Consider the following 23,639-nt stretch of genomic DNA (forward strand, 5'->3'; position numbering starts at 1 on the left):
GGGCTTTCTTTTAGCCCATTAAAGTTCTGGTGAAGGCCGACACTCGGTTAAGCCCGGTTTAACACCTGAAAGAAAAGGAATGTTGTTAACTCCGAAAAAGTCAATTTCGTTTCTAGGGTTTTGATTTGATTCGATTCCAAGTCAGCAACGAATATCTCAAGCTCCGGAAGGTTTCTCTCTCTCTCTCATTTGATCTGTTAGCTTATGATCCAGTTCAGGATTAATCAGTACTCGATTAGTGAAACTTAATCATTGCTCGAGTTATTAGTTCTTGGTATGACCACCGACGCTATGAGATTATTTTTCTTATAAAAGATCTGATGTAGACAAGGACTAATCAAAGCTGAAGTTCAAGTCTTTGTGTTTTTTTTAGTAAAAAAAAAAAAGTTGTCTACTTTATGATTTTTAGAGATTTAATTTGATTATTGAGATTCAGGTAAGCATATGGTTAAAGTCTTCTCTTTGGTGCTTTTTTTAGGACAAGGATTAGTGTTGATGGCAGCTTTGCAAATGTCTCGTGAATGGATCGGTATTCAGCAGTTCCCACCTGCTACTCAGTCTAAGTTGATCGAGATCCTTAACAAGTTCAAAGAAGAGGTTTCATTTTCATTGTCTAGCTTCATACGCTTTGTGCTTGTTTCATGTGTAATGTATCTCTGCTTTTACCTTTGTGTAGGATGTGAGCTCGCTGACAGTACTTGTAATGGGGAAAGGCGGTGTTGGAAAGTCATCTACTGTTAATTCAGTTATAGGCGAGAAAGCTGCTGCAGTCAGTACTTTCCAGGTGCGTAATGCTCTTCCTCTTCTCATCGCTTTCTTAATGACTGTTGGTTAAGTTTAAAGTGTGTTGGTCTGTCTCTTTGTAGTCTGAAGGACTGAGACCGTCCTTGGTCTCTCGCTCAAGGTCGGGTTTTACATTAAACATCATCGACACTCCTGGTCTTATTGAGGGAGGATACGTGAATGATCAAGCCGTCAACCTTATAAAAAGGTATGTTCATCTGTTTCCATTTCTAACAATTTATTCTCCTAAATTAGGACTCATTCTTTCCCCATGAATGGTAATTTGAATTTTGAAACAGGTTTCTCCTGAACATGACGATAGATGTGCTGCTATACGTAGACCGTTTGGATGTGTATCGCGTGGATGACTTGGATAAGCAGGTGGTCACGGCTATAACGGATGCGTTTGGTAAAGAGATATGGAAGAAATCTGCTCTTGTCCTCAGTCATGCTCAGTTCTCTCCACCGGACGGGTTAAACTATGATCTCTTTGTCTCCAGAAGATCCGATGCTCTTCTGAAACTGATCCGTGCTAGCGCTCAGCTGAAGAAACAGGATATGCAGGTTCCTCCTTTTATAACTAATTTGGGTAATATTCTCAGATTACGTTTAACCTCAAAATGTTTTTTTCTTAGGATTCATCTATTCCTGTCATTCTTGTTGAGAACAGCGGACGATGTCATAAGAATGAGAGCGATGAAAAGGTGAGTTTGATTAGTTATCTACTTGCTGCATTCTTTTTTAGTTGGGACTGTCTTGTAAATGGTTTTCACCAAACCTGTGACAGATTCTTCCAGACGGAAGTAGTTGGATTCCGAATCTGTACAAGACAATAACAGAGATCTCCTTTAATGGCAACAAGTCGATCCACGTTGACAAGAAACTGGTCGAAGGACCAAACCCAAACGCAAGAGGAAAACGACTAATCCCATTAATCTTTGCATTCCAAGTAAGCCTCTCTGAACACCATTCAGTAACAGCTGTAGTAGCTGCTTAGAATAAACTTTCACAGACTTGATTATGTTTTTGACGGTTTGAAATGCAGTACCTGCTAGTCATGAAGCCATTGGTTCGAGCAATCAAGTCTGATGTCTCCAGAGAGAGTAAACCGGCGTGGGAGATGCGCGAATCCGGTTCAGCAAGTCGAAGGTCTTAAACTCGGGCTTTCTTGAGAAAATTCCCGTAGTCGAGTTATTATATGTTTTCACAGATTTTAACTGCCTGTAACGACATTGTAAGCTTTATATGTATTGGTCTTCCTTTTGCAACTTCGTAACTAAGCCCTTGATGATTCGCTAAATTAACCGGCTAACCGCTAAGTGGCGGTTATGTTAATCCGCTACATTTAATAAAAAAGTAAATTTCGAAAATAATAATAATAATAAACGACGTGAAGAGGAGACGGTGGTTTGGATTAATTTGAAATTGTCTTCTTCCTCGTGAAATTAGGGTTTGTGATTTCGACATTTCGAGATTGTGTAGTCAAACTCAGATCAAATGTCGGCATCGACGATGTCCCTCACCGCGACTCCGTCAAAGCGAACTCCAATCGTCGCCGGAGATAAGAAACCGAACTTCGATTTCCCTCCAAGCGAATCCCTCGCCAACGGCGAAGCCAAAGATCCGATCCTCCCCGAGGCAGTTACCGATCGATCCAAAGGCCAAGACTTGGGTCCTGTAACGAGGAGAGTTTCTTCCACCGCGAACACAACATCCGCCACGCAGCGCCGCACGAGGAAGGTATCCGCTCCGAAGACCGAGAAAGCGCGGTGGAAGAGAGTGGCGAGGATCTTCGCGAAGCAGCTCGTGGCGCTTCTGATCATCGTAGGGTTGATTCAGGCGGCGAGGAAAGTGCTTTCTCCTTCTTCTTCGTCCTCTCCCACTTCTTCGTTCGAAACGGAGATGGCGTTTTCTGGATTGGAGAGTCGAATCGCGGAAGTGGACGGTCTCGTGAAGGCAACGACGAGCACGATGCAGGTTCAAGTCGAGTTGCTCGATAAGAAGATCGAGAAGGAAGCGAAAGCGTTGCGGCAAGAGCTCGAGGCGAAAGCTTCCGCCTTTCGTAACGAGGTGAAGAAGATTGAGTCCAAGACCGAGTCGCTAGAGAAGTCGGTGGAAGAAGTAAAGGCGAAGCCTTTTGTCTCTCGAGACGAGTTCGAGAGGGTTTACGAGGAGTTGAAGAAAGGCAACGTGGATGATTCCGCGTTTAGCGAGGTTAGCATCGATGAGTTGAGGGCTTATGCTCGGGACGTGATGGAGAGAGAGATTGAAAGGCATGCTGCTGATGGGCTTGGGAGAGTGGACTATGCGTTGGCGTCTGGTGGTGGGTTTGTGATGGGGCATTCGGATCCGTTTCTTGTTGGGAAAGGGAGTAGCTGGTTTGCGACAACCGGTAGAAAGGCTCATACCAATGCGGTTAAGATGTTGTCTCCGAGTTTTGGGGAGCCTGGTCAGTGTTTTGCTTTGAAAGGGAGTAGTGGTTATGTTCAGATCAGGTTGAGAGGACCAATTGTGCCAGACGCTTTTACCTTGGAGCATGTAGCTAAGGTAATGCCACTTGCACTGTCTAAAGATTTATATGTTAATACTAGTTTTCTTCTTATGTGCTAGTAAGACCTTTGGTACTTGCATTCTACAAGATATTAGCTTGTCTGTGTAAAATGGTTTAATATTGAGATGCCTGGTAGAGTCAAGGTGTTTAAATTGTTTGGTTAAGGTCAGTAGCTGCAAAGATCTGTAGTAAGCTAGTAGGTTCCCATATCTTCTCTAGTTCTGTGTGCCAGTACTTACTGTTTTCATTGTTTAAAAGTCATTCTCTGATCATGTTTTGGGTCTAGTTTGTGGGGAGTATATACACTGACCTGACGGATTCATGCATTGTGTAATTGTACAGAGCGTGGCGTACGACAGATCGAGTGCTCCAAAAGATTGTGTTGTGTCAGGATGGCTACAAGGGAATGGACAGGAATCCTCAGAGGAGTCAGAGAAGATGCAGCTTCTAACAGAGTTCACTTACGATCTAGAGAGGTCGAACGCGCAGACATTCAACGTCTTGGACTCATCAGACTCTGGTCTGGTTGATACTGTCAGGCTAGACTTCACCTCCAACCACGGAAGCAACTCCCACACTTGCATCTACCGGTTCAGGGTTCATGGGCGTGCGCCAGACCCAGTCCCTGTTGTGGAAACAGAGCTTTGATTCACTGGAAGTGGATAAACCTCGTGTGTTTTTGTAACATTCATTCGTGCACATCTCTTTTGTTTTTTTTTTTTTGGAAGAAAAGGAAAGTATCAAGAGTCTGTTATAAGACCAGTAAAGAATTGTTTGGTTTTGCTCGTCTTCATTGTGCTACCTTTCGGTTTATTTGATTTATTGGTTCAAAACATGAGCATAGTCGGTTTACCGTTTAGCTTCTTTACTTGAAAAAAACTCCAAGCCAAGTTGATTAGAGAGTTCTAGGCTCTCGACATATTCATTCATGTTGCACCTATAAACGTTATTCTCTAATTGAAGTAATTAAAGCTTGGTCAAAGTTGATTATAAACAAAAAGTTCGGTCAAAGGATGTGCATAAGGACTCATATAATGTACTAACTTTGGTTTCTATACACCGGTCTAAGCGAAGATGATGATTAGAGTATTTATTTTATAGTGTGTTGTGAAAAAGGTGGACATTAGGCTAATTGCTTTAGTAGTATTGACCGAACAAACCAAAAACTCGGCAAGTCTTTCGGTTTGTATCAACAATGGCAACACGATTCGATATGATCCAGCTGTTTGATTTGCTTAACACATTAAATTTGCCAACTAAGAAATGTTGTATATTGGTGATAATATGAATCATTTCTTACATTATGTTCTCTATATATTATTATAAAGATATTTAGTATTTTTCTATAAATATATATATATACTATGTGCATGATTGTACAGTTACATCCATACTATATAGAGGTAATGCCAGTTTGATCTCTTAGAATAAATTCATCTCTTTTAGGTGTTGTAGTTTGACTATTCACGTGTGTTTTACTATGAAGAAATCAATTATTTGGTCTGGAAAGATCGTATAACTAAATTGGGTCTAACTTGTAAGTGTAACAAATAAGGAGATGATTTAAGATTTCAAAAGTATTATAAACGAGTCATTCCTTCCCCCTGAAGTTCCGCAGCACCTCACATGTATTCATTTTAACTTCATTCTAATTAATCATTTTATGTATTTGCTTTATGAATTGAATTATAGACATTACTATTTGTTTTAATTTGTTTATTTCCAAGAGAATTTTGAAACTTATATTCTCCCAATAATGATATTTTCCTATTATGCTTTGTCGACATGCATGTGATATGTACGAATGTTTTCTATAGTGAAAGACATTATTGGCGTCTAAATTCAAAAAATGTAAGAAAACCTTGAGGTCTAATTGTCAGAAGTATAATTGAGTATATTGAATTTAAAATTAGGGTGTATATCTTGTGAGATATCTTGTAAAAATATATGATCAAGAAAACAATGTAATGAAATTAAGGTACCACCATGGCTATGCCAGCCCTAGCTCTTTTAATCGAGTTATGCCAGCCCTAGCTCTTTTAATCGAGTTATGCCAGCCCTATTTGCACATGTCTCTGTGTGTGTGCAACAGCTTGGATATGTATATGTGTTGACCAAAAAAAAAAAAAAAAAAAAAAAAAAAAAAGGATATGTATATGTGGTAATAAAACAATGGTTAAAACCATGTAAATTTTTTAACTTCCTTAAACACTTTAGTCGAGAAAAAAAACTGCCTTAAACTCTGTTTTTTGAAAAACTCGCTCTAAAAGTTAGTATGAACGTAGGTTCTACTCTAGACTCATAAAATAACCCACCATCCTATTTCGATATTTGAACCATATCATATACTAATATTCATATATTTTGGTCAATGTACGACTCGACAATCTGTTGCACTCCATTGGATCTTACGGTAACTCATTCAGAAGAGCATCTACAAAAAAACGAAAAAGTCCATAATATGATCAAAATAAAATGATACATACGTGCCAATATACTTTCATAAAGTTATGTATAATTTTCCCTCGGTCTAATAATTCCTAAACAAGGCAACATGCATTACATTATTCATTAGTTTCTCTCTCTCCTATGCATGCATACTTTAAATAGGACAAGCTCTATAACTATTAGACATCAAGGGAAGAAATAAAAACTCAAAAACTAAAACAATGCAAACACAACACTTCTCTTCATCTCTCTTGTTCCTGACTCTTCTCTGCCTGTCATGGGCTTCTCTAATCTCTTCAACGCAGCCCCCGACACAGACACCTTTGCAGCCACCCACACAGCCACCAACACAGCCTCCATCAAAACCACCGTCACAGCCTCCACCGCGGCCTACATCGCAGCCACCGTCACAGCCTCCATCGCAGCCTACATCACAACCACCGTCACAGCCTCCATCGCAGCCACCTTCAAAGCCTCCAACGCAGCCACCTTCAAAGCCTCCAACGCAGTCGTCACAACAAGCCAACGTTGCTTGTAAATCAACTCCTTACCCTAAACTCTGCCGCACAATCCTCTCCGCCTTCAAATCCTCACCGTCTGATCCATACCGTTACGGAAAGTTCACACTCAAGCAATGCCTCAAACAAGCGCGTCGCCTTTCTAAAGTCATCAACCGCTTTGCACAGCGCGTGGAGAAAGACCCCAAAGCGTCCACACCTGAAGAGGTCAGTGCAGTTGCTGACTGCGGCGACCTGGCGGCGCTTAGCGTTGAATACCTTGAAGCGGTTACGGATGAGCTAAAATCAGCGGAGCTGATGACGGAGGCGCTCGTTGATCGTGTGTCGAGTCTTCTCGGTGGCGTTGTGACGAACCAGCAGACGTGCCTCGACGGTCTTGAGGATGCTAATAGCGCGTTTGCGACGGTTCTTGGATCGCCATTGGGGAATGTCACGCAGCTCTACAGTGTATCGTTGGGGCTTGTGAGTAACGCGCTTAGCCGTAATCTGAAGCGGTATAAAGGATCCAAGGGGAAGATCTTTGGTGGTGGTAACAAAGCTATTCGTGAACCGCTTGAAACTTTGATTAAGGTAACCCTTATTACTACTATTTTAAAATTATATGCGACAAAAATAGCCTAAAGAATAGATTAATCTATTATGTCAGATTGGAATGTTTAGATATATTAAGAAATTGTTAGATAAAGTATCATTTTCTGAAGGCATTTTAATATTCTTTAAGAGCGTTAGTTATATTGAACTTGGTATGAAAAACTAATAATGAATATAGTATGGAAAAATAGTTATTAAGTTCTTTACTAGGGTTAAGAAACCATTGGTGGACGGGGAATATTTCAAAACGTAGACAATGTGATGAATCATATATATAAGTTCAGCAATTTTTAACAGTTTTGTTTTCATTTTATAATTTTTTTTAACATATAATATACAATTTTGACTAAATCTGGAAATAATTTATAAGAGGGTAAGATGTAATTAATGTATTAGAAACACATGAATTTATCATTTTTAGTTGATTTCTAAACAATTCAAATATATGATGTATTAACTCTTTTACAGCCTAACTTAAGTGTGAGTCGGTTATAATTCCCGAAGGATGTAAATTGATCAGACCATTAAATAAATATTCTTATGTGCTAAAACATGCATGATTTTCGTTTTGGGTGTACGTATTTATAGAAAGGCACATGGCCAGATATAACATTGAGTCAACGAATCTGTGTGAACATATGGAAAGGCGTTTGAGTTTTGACTTTTTTTTTTTTGCTAAAAAAAAAATAAGTTTTGACTTTAAATTTTAAAACTACAAACAATAATTATTTGAAACTTAACACTAAATCAAACAACGAAAGAAATACGAATAAAATCACATGGGTCCACATGATATTTCCAAACCAATCAATACCCTCACATGGATATATTTCCCTATGTACATAACTTTTATCATGTTCATTACTTTTATAAGCATGAACACGATAGTTGTTGAAAGAAAATGTGCATAATTTTAGTAGTATTATTTTAGGTATCTAAAAAACTAATGATAAAATAATTATTTTGTAGGTGTTACGCAAAACATGCGACAAGAGCAAGGAGTGTAGGCATGATAGGAGTTTAGGTGAGCTAGGGGAAACGAGCGGTGGGTCGATCCTCGTAAGGGAAGCAGTGACCGTCGGTCCATACGAAAACGATAACTTCACCACCATAACTGAGGCCGTCGCAGCAGCACCTAACAAAACATTACCAGAGGACGGCTACTTTGTCATCTATGCAAGGGAAGGTCTTTACGAAGAATATATTGTCATCTCAAATAAAAAGAGAAACATAATGCTTATCGGAGATGGAATCAACAAAACCATCATTACTGGAAACCATAGTTTTATTGATGGCTGGACTACTTATAATTCCTCAAGCTTTGGTAAAGTATTTTCATATATTTTTTAATTTACATTTGGGTTTGATATATATACCAAATTATAATTGTGATTTAATTTCACTGGCGTTTGTAGCGGTGGTCGGAGACCGATTTGTTGCGGTTGATGTGACATTCCGAAACACAGCTGGACCGGAGAAGCACCAGGCTGTGGCCGTGAGAAATAATGCGGATGGATCAACATTTTATCGGTGTAGTTTCGAAGGCTATCAAGATACTCTCTACGTCCATTCTTTGAGACAGTTTTACCGTGAATGTGACATCTACGGTATGATATATCATATATAGTCTTAATTCCAAACTAACAAAACAATATATTTTGAACTATTTTGATTTTTTTTGTAACAGGTACCGTAGATTTTATTTTCGGAAATGCAGCTGCAGTATTTCAAAACTGTAATATATATGCTCGAAAACCGATGGTAAACCAGAAAAATGCAGTGACTGCCCATGGAAGAACCGACCCAAACCAAAAAACTGGAATCTCCATAATCAATTGTACAATTGGAGCTGCCCCGGACCTCGCGGCTGACCCCAACCCGGCCATGACATTCCTTGGACGGCCATGGAAGCCTTACTCAAGGACGGTGTATATCCAATCATACATCAGTGATGCTATTCAACCAGTGGGATGGCTAGAATGGAATGGTACAACCGGGCTAGATACGATCTCATATGGTGAATATGACAACTTTGGACCGGGAGCCAACACAAGCAAGAGGGTCCAGTGGGTAGGGTATAGCCTATTGAACTTGGCACAAGCCATGAACTTCACCGTGTATAATTTCACTTTGGGAGACACTTGGTTGCCTCAGACTGATATTCCCTTTTACGGCGGGTTGCTTCACACGGAATGAAATATGTACTACCATATTTTAAACATAACTGATGCTGCCTCATTTTATAAATGAAATTAAAATTTTATTCATTTTTTCTGTTCATCATAATGTGAAATGGGTTAAGTTTTAGGAGATGCCAACGGAATTATATATATTCCAGCCATGCAATTTTGTCACCAGTTCCCAATCAAGCATGCGTGAACGGAATCTATTATTTGACGGAGTGTTTGTAAGTCAACGCTATATAATATGATACCGACCTATATCGAATTTCTTTAACATATCATATTTTAAATAATTGATAGATTTTCATGGTGACTGATCAATGTTCTGAGACATGCCTTAATTAATTACCATTTACCAACGTTACAATAAGTTATCTCGTAAACATTGAATGATTTTCATGGTGACCCCATGCTACAACTGCCAATAAATACCGACATTTTGGTGAGGGTTAAAGCTTTACAACACAAGATTTTTCGAAGTCTTAAAAAGAATATTTAAGAAATCAAATACTTATCATAACATGGCTTGCAAAAACAATCGTGTTGTGAAGCAGATCATCCACTTATACGACCAAATCTCAAAGCTCGAGAGTTTAAAACCTTCAAAAAATGTCGACACATTGTTCGGACAACTCGTGTCCACGTGCTTACCCACGGACACAAACATCGATGTCACAAAGATGAGTGAAGAAGTCAAAGACATGAGATCTAACCTCATCAAGCTATGTGGTGAAGCCGAAGGTTATTTAGAGCAACACTTCTCCACAATCTTGGGATCTTTATTACAAGAAGACCAAAACCCACTCGACCATTTAAACATCTTTCCTTACTACAACAACTACCTCAAGCTAGGCAAGCTTGAGTTCAATCTCTTGAGTCAACACTCGAGCCATGTTCCGTCCAAGATTGCCTTCGTTGGCTCCGGACCTATGCCTCTCACATCAATCGTCTTGGCTAAGTTCCACCTCCCAAACACGACGTTCCACAACTTTGACATCGATTCACACGCAAACGCACTCGCTTCAAGCCTCGTCTCTCGCGATCCAGACCTCTCAAAACGCATGATCTTCCACACAACGGACGTGCTAAACGCCACGGAAGGGCTAGACCAATACGACGTCGTTTTCTTGGCGGCTCTCGTTGGAATGGACAAAGAGGCAAAGGTCAAAGCCATCGAGCACTTGGAGAAACACATGGCTCTTGGAGCTGTCCTCATGCTAAGGAGTGCTCATGCTCTTAGAGCCTTCTTGTACCCAATCGTTGACTCTTCTGATCTCAAAGGCTTCCAGCTCTTGACCATATTTCATCCGACCGATGACGTGGTTAACTCGGTTGTGATCGCACGGAAGCTCGGTGGTTCGACTATTAGAAGATCTCGGTGATAATGAGATCACCTAGAATATATTAAACTCGCTCCACTGGATATAAATGTCATATTAAACTTGCTCGACCGAGTATAAATGTCCTAAAGTTCCAAAATTTCTGGCCGATTAGGGATATCTATCTCATATCTAAAATTCTAAGAGACATAATCCATAATAAATCTGAATCTAACATAGTGTCAGAGCTTATATCTTAAATACCCTAATCTCTTAATATCGACTACCACGAACGGGGTCAATGGTACTCGTGGCTACATGTTAATGCCTTGTAACTGCTCTAAGGTCCATGCGATTATGAATAATTGTTGCAAGAAGAATAAGATGATCGAGGAGTTTAGTGCCATTGAGTAATTAAAGCAAAAAATAAATAAATAATGAACACATCTCATCTCTTGAGATTAAGTGTTGATGTTTTTGTCTTATAATAATTTATCTTTTCAGTTCATTTGATTTTGTGTGTTTTCATTTCACTTGATCTCATCATCAATTAAAAAAAAACAGTGTTTTTTGTTTAATATAAAATCTTTGATAATCATATCCACATACTATTATGTTATCATATTGGTTTTGTCTGTGATTGATGTATGATTGTATGGTAATAATGGTAACTCAGAAGGAAATGAATTGAAACAGAAACCACACCAAAACCATAAGCATACAATTTATAGGAAACGGATTTGAAACATTAACCTGTTTAACCAAACCAAATCAAAGTTTGATTTGATTTTATTTCCAGTTTGGACTTTAATGATCACAAATGCATGTTAGGCACAAATTTACAAAGACGTAAGAGTTGAGGGGCGAATATAAAAACTAATATTTACAAGATTACTCCCTTTTTGGGTAAACATTACAAGTTTCTCATGAACTCGGCAATGCACTTAAACTAACACAGTACACATGACGAACTCAAACGCAGACGGCGACAAATCTTCGAAAACCCTAATCAAAGATCGAAGATTGCGAACCCTCTCAGCTTGAATTTCAGGTTTACTGTGTAAAGTTATAACCTTTTTGGGTTTTGTCTCTCTGTTTGAATCTGTAAACAGAGAAAACTAGAGAGAGTGAACAAGAGTAGTTTTTTTCTTCTTCTCTGAATCTGCGATGATGGTCTCTCCGTGCATTGCATGTGATCTGGGTTTTTGAAAAGCTCCGATCTTTGATACTATAAGCATCTGTTTCGTAGTTAGGTTCAACATTTGAGTACAAGGAAGCTTGATTTTTGCAGCTATGGAAGGAAACTACATTGATAAGACTCGAGTGTTGGATATCAAACCGTTGCGTACTTTAAGACCTATCTTCCCAAGTGGGAATCAAGCTCCTCCTTTCGTCTGTGCACCTCCTTTTGGTCCCTTTCCAGCTGGATTCTCACCTTTCTACCCCTTTGGCTCCTCTCAAGTGAATGAACAAACACCAGATCTCTCTCAAGCTCAACACCAGCCTCAGCTTCCACCTCAAGGTCAGCATCAGCCTCAGAATCTATCAGAACGTTCGCTGGCTACTCCTTCGAGGCCACTTAGATCTTCTAATGGAGACATAGAGCCTGTGGAGTCAACTTTGAAAAGAAAGACTCCTAAAAAGCGTCAGCTCTCTACTGTGAATTTCGAGAGTGGGATTAGTGTTGCTGAAAGAGACAATGGCAACAGGGAGCTGGTTACGAGTGTTCTTATGCGGTTTGACGCGTTGAGAAGAAGGCTTGCACAGCTGGAGGATGCGGAGGACGCGGTCAACGGGATCATCAAACGCCCTGACTTAAAAGCAGGATCAACTTGTATGAGCAGAGGGGTTAGGACCAACACCAAGAAGAGGCCAGGTCTTGTTCCTGGCGTTGAGATTGGGGACATATTCTTCTTCAGGTTTGAGATGTGTTTGGTCGGGTTACATTCTCCATCGATGGCTGGCATTGACTATCTGGTCATCAAGGGGGGAGATGCAGAAGAAGAGGAGCCTATCGCCACCAGCATTGTATCTTCTGCATATACCGAAAACGACAGAGTTAATCCGGATGTTCTGGTGTACACCGGTCAGGGAGGTCACGCTGATAAAGATAAAGAAGCATCAGACCAGAAGCTGGAGAGAGGTAACCTCGCTTTGGAGAAGAGCTTGCATAGGAACAATGCGGTTAGGGTGATCAGAGGCTTGAACTTGAAGGAAGCTACTCACAGGGTTAAGATCTATGTCTACGATGGGATCTACGAGATCAAAGAGGCGTGGATAGAGAAAGGCAAATCAGGACACGACACCTTCAAGTATAAGCTAGTGAGAGCTCCTAATCAGCCTCCTGGTTTTGCTACGTGGACCGAGATACAAAGTTGGAAGACTGGTAAGTCCCCAAGGAGAGGACTCATCCTCCCTGATCTCACTTCCGGCGTCGAAAGCGTAGCTGTCTCGCTTGTGAACGAAGTTGATAGCGAGAATGGTCCTTCTTACTTCACCTACTCCACAACGGTTAAATACTCAATGTCCTTTCAGCTGACGCAGCCTTCTAGCGGATGCGGTTGCGGAAACAAATGCAAGCCGGGGAACTTGGAATGCCCCTGCATAAGGAAGAACGGAGGCGAGTTTCCTTACACAGGGAATGATATTTTAGTTAGCCGGAGGCCTATGGTATATGAATGCAGCCCTTCTTGCCCTTGCTTGACTTGTAAAAGCAAGGTGACTCAGATGGGAGTGAAACTGAGGCTGGAGGTTTTCAAGACGGTGGATAGAGGATGGGGGTTACGCTCGTGGGATCCTATTCGCGCCGGTGCGTTTATATGTGTGTATGCAGGTGAGGCCAGAGATAAGTCCAAGGTGCAGCAGACGATGGCTAACGATGACTTTACCTTTGATACGACGCGTGTTTACACCCCTTTTAAATGGAACTATGAGGCTGGCTTAGCGGACGAAGATGCTTCTGAGGAAGTGTCTGAAGAACCTCAACTCCCTTTGCCTCTTATAATCAGTGCTAAGAATATTGGGAACGTTGCAAGGTTCATGAATCACAGTTGCTCTCCTAATGTGTTCTGGCAGCCGGTTAGTTATGAGAATAACGGTCAGCTCTACTTGCACGTCGCCTTCTTTGCTATTTCACACATCCCTCCCAAGACTGAGTTGACTTACGACTATGGTGTTTCAAGACCAACGGGAGCTCAAAATGGCAATCCTGTGTATGGTAAAAAGAGGTGCTTTTGCGGAACACAGTATTGCCGTGGCTCATTTGGTTGATGCCAACGTGTAAAAGGTTTGTTTCTCTGAGCTTTTTGTTATTTATTGAATCTCTATATTCATTATCTGATTACAGGTAGTGGAAGTGACTGCTTTTGGTTTACAGGTAAAGTGTTTAAAGTCTTCTTCTCTTCAACGGCATAAGACGCAAAGCTGTGATGGATTCTTTCCTGCTTCTTCTCCATCAAAGTCTTTATCTATTTCTCTGATCCTAGGAAATGTATCCTTCTCTCCTGTTGGATATGTGATCTTATTAGTATTTTTTTTTCAGATTGTTTTTAGGACAAAACCTATGGGAAGTTGGGAAACTAGTAGCCTATCTTTGTTTGATTAAAAGATTTGATGAATATGATAATCAGTTTTAACAGTTTATCTGTCTTATGCAATGACAACTATAAACAGCTTCTTGTACAGACCACCACCACTACACACTAAAAACAGTACAACTAACATGTTTACACCAAAAAGACTATATCATTAGAATGGACTCTGCTCTTAATAACAAATCGGTTATATGATTAGTAAGTTCAGCTTGGTGTTTCTTAAACTAAAGAAAGAATCATTTGGACCTCAAAGACTGAGCTACAGCCATCTTTACACACGTGTGAAAAACCAAACCGGCAACCGACAAAAGCTCCAAAAAGGCGTTACATCACGAAAAGAAGGAATTAAGTACAAAGGACGAAACTGAAACCTCCTACGTAGGTAATCCCAGTCATACTAGATCATTGTACGGCTCAAGATCAAATGAATTAGATCCAACGGTTAAAATCTTATCGGCTTCTTCTCCAACTGTTACAGATGTAGAGTGAAAAAATCACACAGATGTTAATTAATAAATATTAGTAATTTCTTACCAAAGCTGGAAACTTTATGCTCTAATTTTTTCCACTCTCGCTCTTCCCCTGTCTCTCTCGTTTCGGAAACCCTAAATCTGACGGAGCATTTCGATCTCCAAGTCCCAATTTTTCAGGTTTTTTTTTCAAAGTTATAAGCTTTCTGTGTTATTGTTATTGTACATCTTTGAATCTGCGATGAATGATGTGTGTTCTTTAGTTAGTAGACTAGATTAATCTGCTAAAGACTGTTCATTTTCTCCATTTGCATAGAAAAAATCAGATCTTTTTATTAATTTGGTAAATTTTGATTGTTCAGCTTACTATGGAAGGAAACTTCGGAAGCTACACTGACAAGACTCGAGTGTTGGATATCAAACCGTTGCGCACTCTCAGACCTGTCTTCCCTAGTGGGAACCAAGCTCCTCCTTTTGTCTGCGCACCTCCTTTTGGTCCTTTCCCTCCTGGCTTCTCTCCTTTCTACCCCTTTAGCTCCTCTCAACACACTCCAGATCTCAACCAAGCTCAGAATCCACCTCAGCATCATCATCATCATCACTCTGAGCCTTCGTTGGTTACTCCTCTGAGGACATTCAGATCTCCTCCTGATACCACAACATCTAATGGCGACGTGGAGCCTTCAACTGTGAAGAGAAAGATCACTAAAAAGCGCACTCCGCTCGTTTGTCCTGAGAATTTCTCGAGTGGGATCAGCGTGGTTGATAGAGAGAATGGGAACAGGAAGCTGGTGACGAGTGTGATCATGCGGTTTGACGCGTTGAGAAGAAGGTTTTCACAGCTGGAAGATGCTAAGGAAGCGGTTAGCGGGTCTATCAAACGTGGTGACTTGAAAGCAGGATCCACTTGTATGAGCAGAGGTGTCAGGACCAACACTAAAAAAAGACCTGGTGTTGTTCCTGGTGTTGAGATTGGTGACGTGTTCTTCTTCAGGTTCGAGATGTGTTTGGTTGGGTTGCATTCTCCGTCGATGGCTGGGATTGACTATCTACTCGTCAAGGGAGGGGGAGAAACAGGAGAAGAGCCTATCGCCACTAGCATTGTCTCATCTGGTTACTATGATAATGATGAAGGTAATCCTGATGTTTTGGTTTATACCGGTCAGGGCGGTGGGAACGCTGATAAAGAGAAGCAAACGTCTGACCAGAAGCTTGAGAGAGGTAACCTTGCGTTGGAGAAGAGTTTGCTTAGGAACAGTCCGGTGAGGGTGATAAGAGGGTTGAAAGAGGCTTCTCAGAGTGCTAAGATCTATGTTTACGATGGGCTTTATGAGATCAAAGAGTCTTGGGTGGAGAAAGGGAAGTTAGGACACAACACTTTCAAGTATAAGCTAGTGAGAGCTCCTGGTCAGCCTCCTGCGTTTGCTTCGTGGATTGCTATACAGAAGTGGAAGGCAGGTTTGCCTTCGAGGGAAGGGCTTATCCTCCCTGATCTCACTTCAGGTGTTGAGAGCATAGGCGTTTCGCTTGTGAATGACGTTGATGCTGAGAATGGTCCTCCTTATTTCACCTACTCCACGACTGTAAACTACTCAGAGTCGTTTAAGCTGAGCCAGCCTTCTAGTGGATGCCATTGTAGCAACGCCTGCAAGCCAGGGAACTTGGACTGTCACTGCATAAGGAAAAACGGAGGTGACTTCCCTTACTGCGGTAATGGAGTGCTAGTTAGCCGCAAGTCTATGGTATATGAGTGCAGCCCTTCATGTCCCTGCTCGGCTTGCAAAAACAAGGTGACTCAAATGGGAGTTAAAGTGAAGCTTGAAGTTTTCAAGACGGTGAATAGAGGATGGGGCTTGCGGTCGTGGGATCCCATTCGTGCTGGCTCGTTTATATGCATATATGCAGGTGAGGCCAAAGACAAGTCCAAGGTGCAGCAGACGATGGCTGATGATGATTATACCTTTGATACGACCCGTGTCTATACCCCTTTCAAGTGGAACTATGAGCTCGGCTTAGCAGACGAAGATGCTTCTGAGGAGATGTCTGAAGAACCTGAACTCCCACTGCCTCTTGTGATCAGTGCTAAGAATGCTGGGAACGTTGCTAGATTCATGAACCACAGTTGCTCACCTAATGTTTTCTGGCAGCCGGTTAGTTATGAACACAACGGTCAGCTCTACTTGCAAGTCGCCTTCTTTGCCATGTCACACATCCCTCCCATGACTGAGTTAACTTATGACTATGGTGTTACTCGACCAAGCGGAGCTCAAAATGGCAATACTTTGTATGGTAAAAAGAAGTGCTTTTGCGGATCAGAGTTTTGCCGTGGTTCATTTGGTTGATAATGGCTAGAAAAGCTACCTCTAGTGAACAACTGGAGGCAGATGATCATGAATGGAACAGGTTAGTATCTTTTTCCTATATGTTGTTTATCTACTGAATCTATATAGATATGTGAATATGCTTAAAAGATTGGATTTGTTTATCTGGCAGGGATCTTTTTGAATGATGACTCCTTAGTGTTAAAGACTCCCTTTGATCTTTCTCTTCAACAGGCATAAGACCTTTGTCAATTTCTCAGATTGTGGAAGATGTGCTCTCATGTTTGTCTCCTGTTGGATATGTAATGTAATCTTAATAGTACTCGGATCGTTTTTAGGACAAACTTGCATCTTGTTTTCTTTTTTATGTATGTAAGTTTGTAGCTAAACTCAACTTTTGTAAGGCGTTGAACTAGGAACTGATTTAAACAAAATCAAATTTTCGATGTTCTTTCTCTCTTTACAAAGGAAAGCTTGTGCGTATGTTACAACAAAGTGGAAAATTACAGCCAGAGATTATGCAACAACATTGTTACACTACAATCAAACAAAACCTACTCTTGAAATAGTAAAGCAGCAACCAAGGTGGGGGAAAAATGGAATATATAATCTTTTGTATTTACTTCCGCTGAAGGGTATAAAGAATTTTTCATTTGGTCTTTTCTTGATATTATCTCCTTGGAGGATCCCCAATCTGGTTCATTTCAGTTTCCATTGTTTGGGATTCTATGAATGTTCCAAGCTTTTCAGCCTCCCTAGCAATCCGCACATCTGAAGGTCTGTAATACTCACCGAGATACTTGATAGCGAATCTAGGAAGCAAAGATGTCACAACAATGGCAAGCAAGCAGAACCAGAACATCCATGTCGAGGTCACTTCAAAAATTGCCCTGTCACAGCCATAAAATAATAAGAACATGGAACTTAATTTTGCTTTAACATAATGTTTTGTAGAGAGAGAGAAAGGAGTTTACCAGTAACCAGGGAGTGAGGGTATAACATCGATGACAATAACACATATACAAGCTGCAACAATGGATCCCCATATGGCGGCGTGAGTGATCCAGTTCCATCTTATTATATCCATGGCCAAGTGAAGATTGACCACCACAACTGCAGCAATGGTCCATAGATCTCCTAGGCTCGACGTGTCAATGGTACTGCCCCAATAAGCAAAGAGAGGAATGAAGAAGATGGCTGCACTTTGCCAGATTGTGTCAAACATCATATACCAGAAGAGCGTTGTGGAGTATCCCTCTCCCCTCTGGCCAACACCGTAGAGCTGAGGGTGATTGAGAAGAGTCCTCCTCCCGAGGTCTTTGTCTAGAATACCGATAATTATTGTAGGAACCGATGTGTATATGACTGAGTACAAGACACTACTCCATTCCGTGATGGCGGTTGTCAGTGTGTAGCAAGTAAACAAAACGTACCTGCGTGGATATTGGTGAGAGGGTTAGTCCCTGGTGATTGTTTAGAACAAAAAAGGTAGTAATAAGACAGTAACTCACCAAAATAAAATTAGAACGAAAACTGCATTTCTATAGAAATTGTATAGTATCATGTATCCCATCCTTTGGTAATTCCAGTGTCCATGGACGAGCAATAGCGGAACTAAGAATCTGAACTGTCCCATTGCGAAATCAGATGCCATCACAGCTTGGCGACCTTCTTGGCCACTGATCCCTACCCCAACATCAGCCATTTGGATCATGGAGACATCATTGGCACCTGAACAAATGAGATAGGTGAGAAAAACAAAACAAAGAACCTGGTTGCTGCTTAGACATGATCAAGGAGACTAATTACCATCACCAATGGCAAGAGTCATGTCAGAAGTGCGGTTCTTTACAAGTGCAACGATTCCAGCTTTCTGGAAAGGAGCAACACGGCAGCAGAGTACCGCAGAGCATTTACATGCCACTTGGAAGAGCTGCATTGCAAAAACAAAAAAAAAAAACTGAGCAATTACACCACTATGAAAGACAGTCACAATCAGAGTTTCATCAAAATTTAACTTACCACATCTTCAAGATCGTTGTCCAGTACATATATGAGACTGGTACCGTCAATAATTAAAGCTACACTTTCTTCATTACTTTCAATACTGGCGTTTGCTTCTTCTAAGCTCCTCCGACATGAATCCAACGAGTTGCTGTTTATCACAATCTGCCTCATGTTTCTCGTCAGAAGCCTCGACGAGAAGCCAATGGATATAGCAGTTTCTTGCTTGTCCCCAGTCAACACCCATACTTTTATCCCCGCGATTCTGAGAGATTCTATTGCTTCAGGGACACCACGCTGCAGTTTGTCTTCGATTGCTGTGGCTCCTACTATCCTAAGTTTAGTCTCGATGTTTCCAGCAACCTTTCTTAGCAATCCGGCCCTACCAATCAAGGCCGTGCTTGCCGCCTCGAACGAAGAATGCCATTGCTCAAACTCTGAATCGTTTAGTTTCCTCATCCCAACAACAAGAGTTCTCAAACCATCAGATGAGTAGGCGTGAAGCTGTTTCTTGGTCTCTTCTATGACGTCGCCGTAGGATTCATCCATGACGCTAAACATGGATGAGTCTGCACCTTTTACAAAGAGTTTCACTGACGTGTCGGGGCATCCCAGTATCACTGACATTCTCTTTCGGTCACTATCAAACTCATGCAATCCCAAAACATTATACCTTTGCATTTCTCCTCGGACATTAATAACTATATGACCAGAGGTTCTCTCAATGAGCAAGAAACCATATGAAGCTGCTGCATACACCAAAGCTTGTTCATCAGGGGACTCTCCTTGATAATCTACCAGCTTTACATTGGGATCAGATGTGTTGGTAACAATTGGCACAATTGTATTACAAGCCGCCAGTGAGAGGAAGAACTCATTCGCACGTTTTGCTTCTTTTGTTGCATAGCCGTTTTTCGTCAGTTCAAGAAGCTCAGGATCAACTCTCACCCTCATCTTTGGCTTCAATATATTCCCATCAACTGTGTCATAAAAAGTATCAATCAGTTAACATGAAAACATACTACTCTTAACAGCAGTTAAGAAACTAGTTTCCTTACCTTCAATGGAGTATCCAGCATGTTCGCTGTCTGCAGACTTCCAGTCAGAGTAATCTACACCACCTATGCAAGCACATTGAAACTCCATCTTGTTGTCAGTGAGAGTACCAGTCTTATCAGAGAACAAATACTTAATCTGCCCTAAATCTTCGTTTATATTCAACGCCCTGCACTGGAAACTCGAATTCGAAGACTCATCATACATCTGATCATCTCGAGTCATGAAGTACGCTTGACCAATACGGACAAGCTCCATCGATATGTAGAGAGAGATAGGTATCATGATCTGATACACGATGACCGCCATAAAGAAAGTGAAGAATATCTCCCAACCCCAACCATAGTAGTTATGATTCTTCCCTCCTGGCCTCTCCGAGTAGTCCTTCCTCCTGTAAAACAGAATCGTGTCCAGATCATCCCTGTGCCGTCTCAGCCACACAGCAGCAGTGGCTGCAGCCGTTGTACACAAAGCTATCAGAAACAAAGACAGCAGAATGATCTCCAAATTCATCCGAGTCTCGAGCCTACTCCTCTTCGACGGCGCTCCAGAGTTGTTCAGCATAGCTTTCGTCTCCCCACCAGCGTAGACAACAACACCTAAGGCCCACTCAGTGTTCTTAAGCTCACAGCCTCTGAGAATAATATTAGAAGGTCCAAGAGAGAGCCTCCTCCCATCAATCTCCATGTTCGCTTGAAACCCGTATATGTTCCTGTTCGGTTTCTCACACTTGATGAACCCATTAAACGTCTCCAAATCAGCAGCCTTCTGAAGAGTCTCCTGCTTAGCGTACCTCGTCTTTAAATTCGACTCTCCATCCAAATTAGTCGTCTGCACGTACACAACCCCTGTAGGATCACTCGTAGCTAACAGCACCATGTCACAAGGAAGAGTCTGGTTAGACACAACTTTAACAACCTCCCCGACACGAATATACTTCCACTGCTTCTCTCGAAACTGCCCCTCCTCGAACACTAAAGCCAACCTATTGTTCTCAACTCTATCCGACCTATGCCTACGAAAATCCTCGTAAGCGTCTTTGATGGCTGAGACCAAGAGGACAAAGGCGAGAGGCATGATGGACGCGCCTCTACCGAAAACCGCAAGCTGAGGGAGCTGATTCAGCACAGCTATAACTAAAAAGTACACGTAAGCAACTCTATGGAACTGTTCGAATAAGTTCCGAGGCAAGAAGGTGAAGACAGAGTACTTCGCTGTCTTGATTGAGTTCCCAGTGAAGTCGAAGCTCTCGTTGGTTCTCTCGGCGTCGTTGATGTAGACCAAGCGAGCGTCCTCGTCTTTGATCTCCTTCTGAGACATGCTCAGCATCTCGGAGTCGGCTCCGGCTGATCCGTGGCGGATGCGCTTTGATCCTAGATCGTTGAAAGTGACTTCTCTGAGGGAGGAGTTGTCTTTGGACGAGAGGCTCCATCGAGAGGAGACGCCGGAGATTGAATCGTTGTGGTGATGATGATGATCGATTGAGTTCCTCGAATCCATAGAGAGGGTTTCGTGAAAAAGGAGGAAACTTTACGGATCAAATGGAGAATTCATCGAAACGAAGAGTTACCCAGAAACCCCCAGAGCTCGAATCAGCTTGAAGGCACGAAAAATGGAACTGATCCAGCGAAATGTTGGAGCTTTAGGTAGGGGAGATCGAGAGATTCTCAAAAGCCCCAACCTTTACGACACGAGAATGGAATTGATCGGGCGAAATTGACCCTGAGGTTAGATCCGGATCGTGGAGGATTTTGCTTTTCAGCGCGCTAATAAATAAATCAACCCGAGAAAGAAGAGATGACGTAAGCGGATACGAAGAAGAAGAGGAAATAAATTAAAAAGGAATAAAATGAGAAGAAGAGAGAAAATAAGGCTAATTAAATGGAGTTTTCGTCTTAGCGAAGACGAAGAAGAATGAGAAGGAGACGAATTTAAACGACGACTTGTGATAGAGAGGGAGAGATCTAGAGACGAAGAACAGGAGGAAGAAGAAGGAAGAACAAGTCGCCAATGGCTGGCGACGTCGACCAATCTTTTATTTTATTTAATTGATTAATTTATGTTATTTCATTTTAGGCACAAATAAAACACACAGGTACGAAGAGAAAATGAGGAAGTCATTGTCGTGTTGGTCCAGAGTAGCCCTTCTAGAACTAACATATGACTTTTGAGCCACCGTAATACCGTATACTATTACTCTCTTTTTTCAAAATGTTTTTTTTCTTTAGCTCAATATACTTGTATCTATACTATACTAAAAGGCAAATATAAGCCATGGAGAGGGTGTCCACGTAGGATAGAAAAATCAACCAATCAGAGAGTCCGAAATTGCCACGTCATCTCATTTATTTTTTCGTAAAAAATGAAAAACAATGCGAAGGAAGGGATCGAACACAGGTTATTATGACATTAATATATGACAGTTACCACTAAGCCATTGAAACTTTCTTGAACACATATACAAGAATCACTAAGTATGTAATCACAAACTCTTATGTACAATTACAATAATATGAATTCAACTTTCAAGACTCGGATACTTTGTTTTGTAAAAAAAAAAAAAAATAAGTGACTAAGCTAATATATTCTTTGAAAGTGTGAGAACATTGAAAAATATGAAAAAGCATAGATTTTTGTTTCTGTGACAAAGTTAAAAATTTTGTAAAAGTAAGTTTAACATATAAATTTTCGTGACAAATATGAAAAAGCATAGATTTTTGTACAATTTTGACAAAACAACTCAAAACATAGTTCTCTAATGTCTTAATAAAATTTTATTTAAGGGTGCAATAATTAAATATATCAATTCAATAAATTTTATAATTTATAGACAAAACAATAACACAACAAATTTTGAAACATTTGTTTAACCTATCGATTTCTTTTCATGAGAATCCAACTGATCAAGATAAAAAACAATTAGATTTACAAATATTTAATTACCATTTTATTCAATTTTGATTAATTTTAAATGGTAATAATGTATCTTTTTGAAGTTACAAAAAATAATGTTCTTTCTTTATTACACTAGCATTATATATAGATTCTATATACACAAATAAATATAATATAACAACATAAGATTGCTTTCCCCGATTCATATGAAAACTTTTTAAGTTATCCACCAAAGCAAATTAATTAAATCAATCAAATTGTTAGAATACAACAAATTAATATATAATTTTATTTTAAATTAAATTTTTTAAAGTTGTATTTTCATTAAAAACAAAATAATAAATAAGTAAAAATGATTTGATGGTAATTTTTATGACATATATATATATATATATATGTATATATACATATATATATATATACATATATATATATATATATATATATCAATTCAGTGAAAGAAATATAAGCTTAATATGGAAAAAATCTTAAATACAAAAAACTCTAAAAATTAACAAAAAAAACTAACAAAAATTAAACTATGATATCACTTAAAAGCTTCTTAGACAATATTAATAAAATATTTTAGCAATAATTAGACAAATTTGATTTTTTTTTGCCAGCCAAAATTTTATTATTAATTAGCATCAATTATTTCAAGATGTTTAAGAAAAGATGGACAAAAAAATAGGATGGACATAAATAATATATGAACTATGAATAGTGCTTTGTAAAGCTGACTTAGATAACACATCTGCACATCCATTTCCAGTCTTTTTTGATGCCTAAATTCAATTACTTTAGAGTAGTTATTTCATAAAGAGATCGTATGAGATATTGTTTTGATATTCAGATTTGTTTCTTAACTTTTAAGAAGATTGATAACTGTAAAATGTCTTATTCGAAT

The 23,639-nt window shown here is 40.2% G+C and overlaps 7 protein-coding genes across 8 annotated transcripts; 6 read left to right on the plus strand and 1 right to left on the minus strand.

Moving 5' to 3' along the window:
• The first annotated feature begins 70 nt into the window (after positions 1 to 70).
• Positions 71 to 2,059, plus strand: LOC106419283 (translocase of chloroplast 34, chloroplastic). 2 transcript variants are annotated; one of them, XM_048742609.1, is made up of 8 exons: positions 71 to 170; positions 479 to 597; positions 677 to 784; positions 867 to 991; positions 1,083 to 1,347; positions 1,419 to 1,487; positions 1,571 to 1,732; positions 1,829 to 2,059. In XM_048742609.1, the coding sequence occupies exons 2-8, from the start codon at positions 496 to 498 to the stop codon at positions 1,937 to 1,939; spliced, it is 942 nt and encodes a 313-aa protein (XP_048598566.1). In that variant the 5' UTR covers positions 71 to 170; positions 479 to 495; the 3' UTR covers positions 1,940 to 2,059. The 2 variants fall into 2 exon arrangements, with proteins under 2 accessions (XP_048598566.1, XP_048598567.1); XM_048742610.1 differs by having other exon boundaries at positions 153 to 274.
• A 120-nt stretch (positions 2,060 to 2,179) lies between these two features.
• LOC106419281 (SUN domain-containing protein 1) lies at positions 2,180 to 4,175 on the plus strand. Its single transcript, XM_013860039.3, has 2 exons — positions 2,180 to 3,330; positions 3,677 to 4,175. The coding sequence occupies exons 1-2, from the start codon at positions 2,281 to 2,283 to the stop codon at positions 3,980 to 3,982; spliced, it is 1,356 nt and encodes a 451-aa protein (XP_013715493.2). The 5' UTR covers positions 2,180 to 2,280; the 3' UTR covers positions 3,983 to 4,175.
• A 1,674-nt stretch (positions 4,176 to 5,849) lies between these two features.
• Positions 5,850 to 9,158, plus strand: LOC106442693 (probable pectinesterase/pectinesterase inhibitor 47). Its single transcript, XM_048742611.1, has 4 exons — positions 5,850 to 6,870; positions 7,861 to 8,215; positions 8,307 to 8,498; positions 8,579 to 9,158. The coding sequence occupies exons 1-4, from the start codon at positions 6,004 to 6,006 to the stop codon at positions 9,085 to 9,087; spliced, it is 1,923 nt and encodes a 640-aa protein (XP_048598568.1). The 5' UTR covers positions 5,850 to 6,003; the 3' UTR covers positions 9,088 to 9,158.
• Positions 9,159 to 9,409: 251 nt separating this feature from the next.
• LOC125579103 (nicotianamine synthase 1-like) lies at positions 9,410 to 10,826 on the plus strand. Its single transcript, XM_048742613.1, has one exon. It carries the CDS (start codon positions 9,596 to 9,598, stop codon positions 10,454 to 10,456), a length of 861 nt encoding a protein of 286 aa, XP_048598570.1. The 5' UTR covers positions 9,410 to 9,595; the 3' UTR covers positions 10,457 to 10,826.
• A 499-nt stretch (positions 10,827 to 11,325) lies between these two features.
• LOC106445542 (histone-lysine N-methyltransferase, H3 lysine-9 specific SUVH1-like) lies at positions 11,326 to 14,030 on the plus strand. The gene is made up of 2 exons (XM_013887120.3): positions 11,326 to 13,679; positions 13,770 to 14,030. Exon 1 carries the CDS (start codon positions 11,687 to 11,689, stop codon positions 13,661 to 13,663), a length of 1,977 nt encoding a protein of 658 aa, XP_013742574.2. The 5' UTR covers positions 11,326 to 11,686; the 3' UTR covers positions 13,664 to 13,679; positions 13,770 to 14,030.
• Positions 14,031 to 14,474: 444 nt separating this feature from the next.
• LOC106445541 (histone-lysine N-methyltransferase, H3 lysine-9 specific SUVH1-like) lies at positions 14,475 to 17,227 on the plus strand. The gene is made up of 3 exons (XM_013887119.3): positions 14,475 to 14,636; positions 14,819 to 16,859; positions 16,950 to 17,227. Exon 2 carries the CDS (start codon positions 14,825 to 14,827, stop codon positions 16,796 to 16,798), a length of 1,974 nt encoding a protein of 657 aa, XP_013742573.2. The 5' UTR covers positions 14,475 to 14,636; positions 14,819 to 14,824; the 3' UTR covers positions 16,799 to 16,859; positions 16,950 to 17,227.
• LOC106419315 (phospholipid-transporting ATPase 1-like) lies at positions 17,201 to 21,935 on the minus strand. Its single transcript, XM_013860074.3, has 6 exons — positions 19,840 to 21,935; positions 18,800 to 19,761; positions 18,587 to 18,710; positions 18,289 to 18,508; positions 17,752 to 18,210; positions 17,201 to 17,667 (listed from the first exon to the last, which is right to left on the minus strand). The coding sequence occupies exons 1-6, from the start codon at positions 21,335 to 21,337 to the stop codon at positions 17,448 to 17,450; spliced, it is 3,483 nt and encodes a 1,160-aa protein (XP_013715528.2). The 5' UTR covers positions 21,338 to 21,935; the 3' UTR covers positions 17,201 to 17,447.
• Between the last annotated feature and the right edge of the window lie 1,704 nt (positions 21,936 to 23,639).

Source organism: Brassica napus, chromosome A10, assembly GCF_020379485.1.
Source record: "Brassica napus cultivar Da-Ae chromosome A10, Da-Ae, whole genome shotgun sequence".
In the NCBI taxonomy this organism is placed as follows: Eukaryota; Viridiplantae; Streptophyta; class Magnoliopsida; order Brassicales; family Brassicaceae; genus Brassica; species Brassica napus.

Bases quoted from the DNA above. Each gene is read 5' to 3' on its own strand.
- LOC106445541 (XM_013887119.3), top strand. From the start codon at position 14,825: ATGGAAGGAAACTTCGGAAGCTACACTGACAAGACTCGAGTGTTGGAT.
- LOC106419283 (XM_048742609.1), top strand. From the start codon at position 496: ATGGCAGCTTTGCAAATGTCTCGTGAATGGATCGGTATTCAGCAGTTC. The intron at 1,348-1,418 runs GTTCCTCCTTTT...TTTTTTTCTTAG, and splicing joins TGAAGAAACAGGATATGCAG to GATTCATCTATTCCTGTCAT. The intron at 1,488-1,570 runs GTGAGTTTGATT...AACCTGTGACAG, and splicing joins AGAATGAGAGCGATGAAAAG to ATTCTTCCAGACGGAAGTAG.
- LOC106419281 (XM_013860039.3), top strand. From the start codon at position 2,281: ATGTCGGCATCGACGATGTCCCTCACCGCGACTCCGTCAAAGCGAACT. The intron at 3,331-3,676 runs GTAATGCCACTT...GTAATTGTACAG, and splicing joins CCTTGGAGCATGTAGCTAAG to AGCGTGGCGTACGACAGATC.
- LOC106445542 (XM_013887120.3), top strand. From the start codon at position 11,687: ATGGAAGGAAACTACATTGATAAGACTCGAGTGTTGGATATCAAACCG.
- LOC106442693 (XM_048742611.1), top strand. From the start codon at position 6,004: ATGCAAACACAACACTTCTCTTCATCTCTCTTGTTCCTGACTCTTCTC. The intron at 6,871-7,860 runs GTAACCCTTATT...ATTATTTTGTAG, and splicing joins CGCTTGAAACTTTGATTAAG to GTGTTACGCAAAACATGCGA. The intron at 8,216-8,306 runs GTAAAGTATTTT...TGGCGTTTGTAG, and splicing joins TTATAATTCCTCAAGCTTTG to CGGTGGTCGGAGACCGATTT.
- LOC106419315 (XM_013860074.3), bottom strand. From the start codon at position 21,337: ATGGATTCGAGGAACTCAATCGATCATCATCATCACCACAACGATTCA. The intron at 18,509-18,586 runs GTAATTAGTCTC...TCATTTGTTCAG, and splicing joins GACTCTTGCCATTGGTGATG to GTGCCAATGATGTCTCCATG. The intron at 18,211-18,288 runs GTGAGTTACTGT...ATATCCACGCAG, and splicing joins TTCGTTCTAATTTTATTTTG to GTACGTTTTGTTTACTTGCT.
- LOC125579103 (XM_048742613.1), top strand. From the start codon at position 9,596: ATGGCTTGCAAAAACAATCGTGTTGTGAAGCAGATCATCCACTTATAC.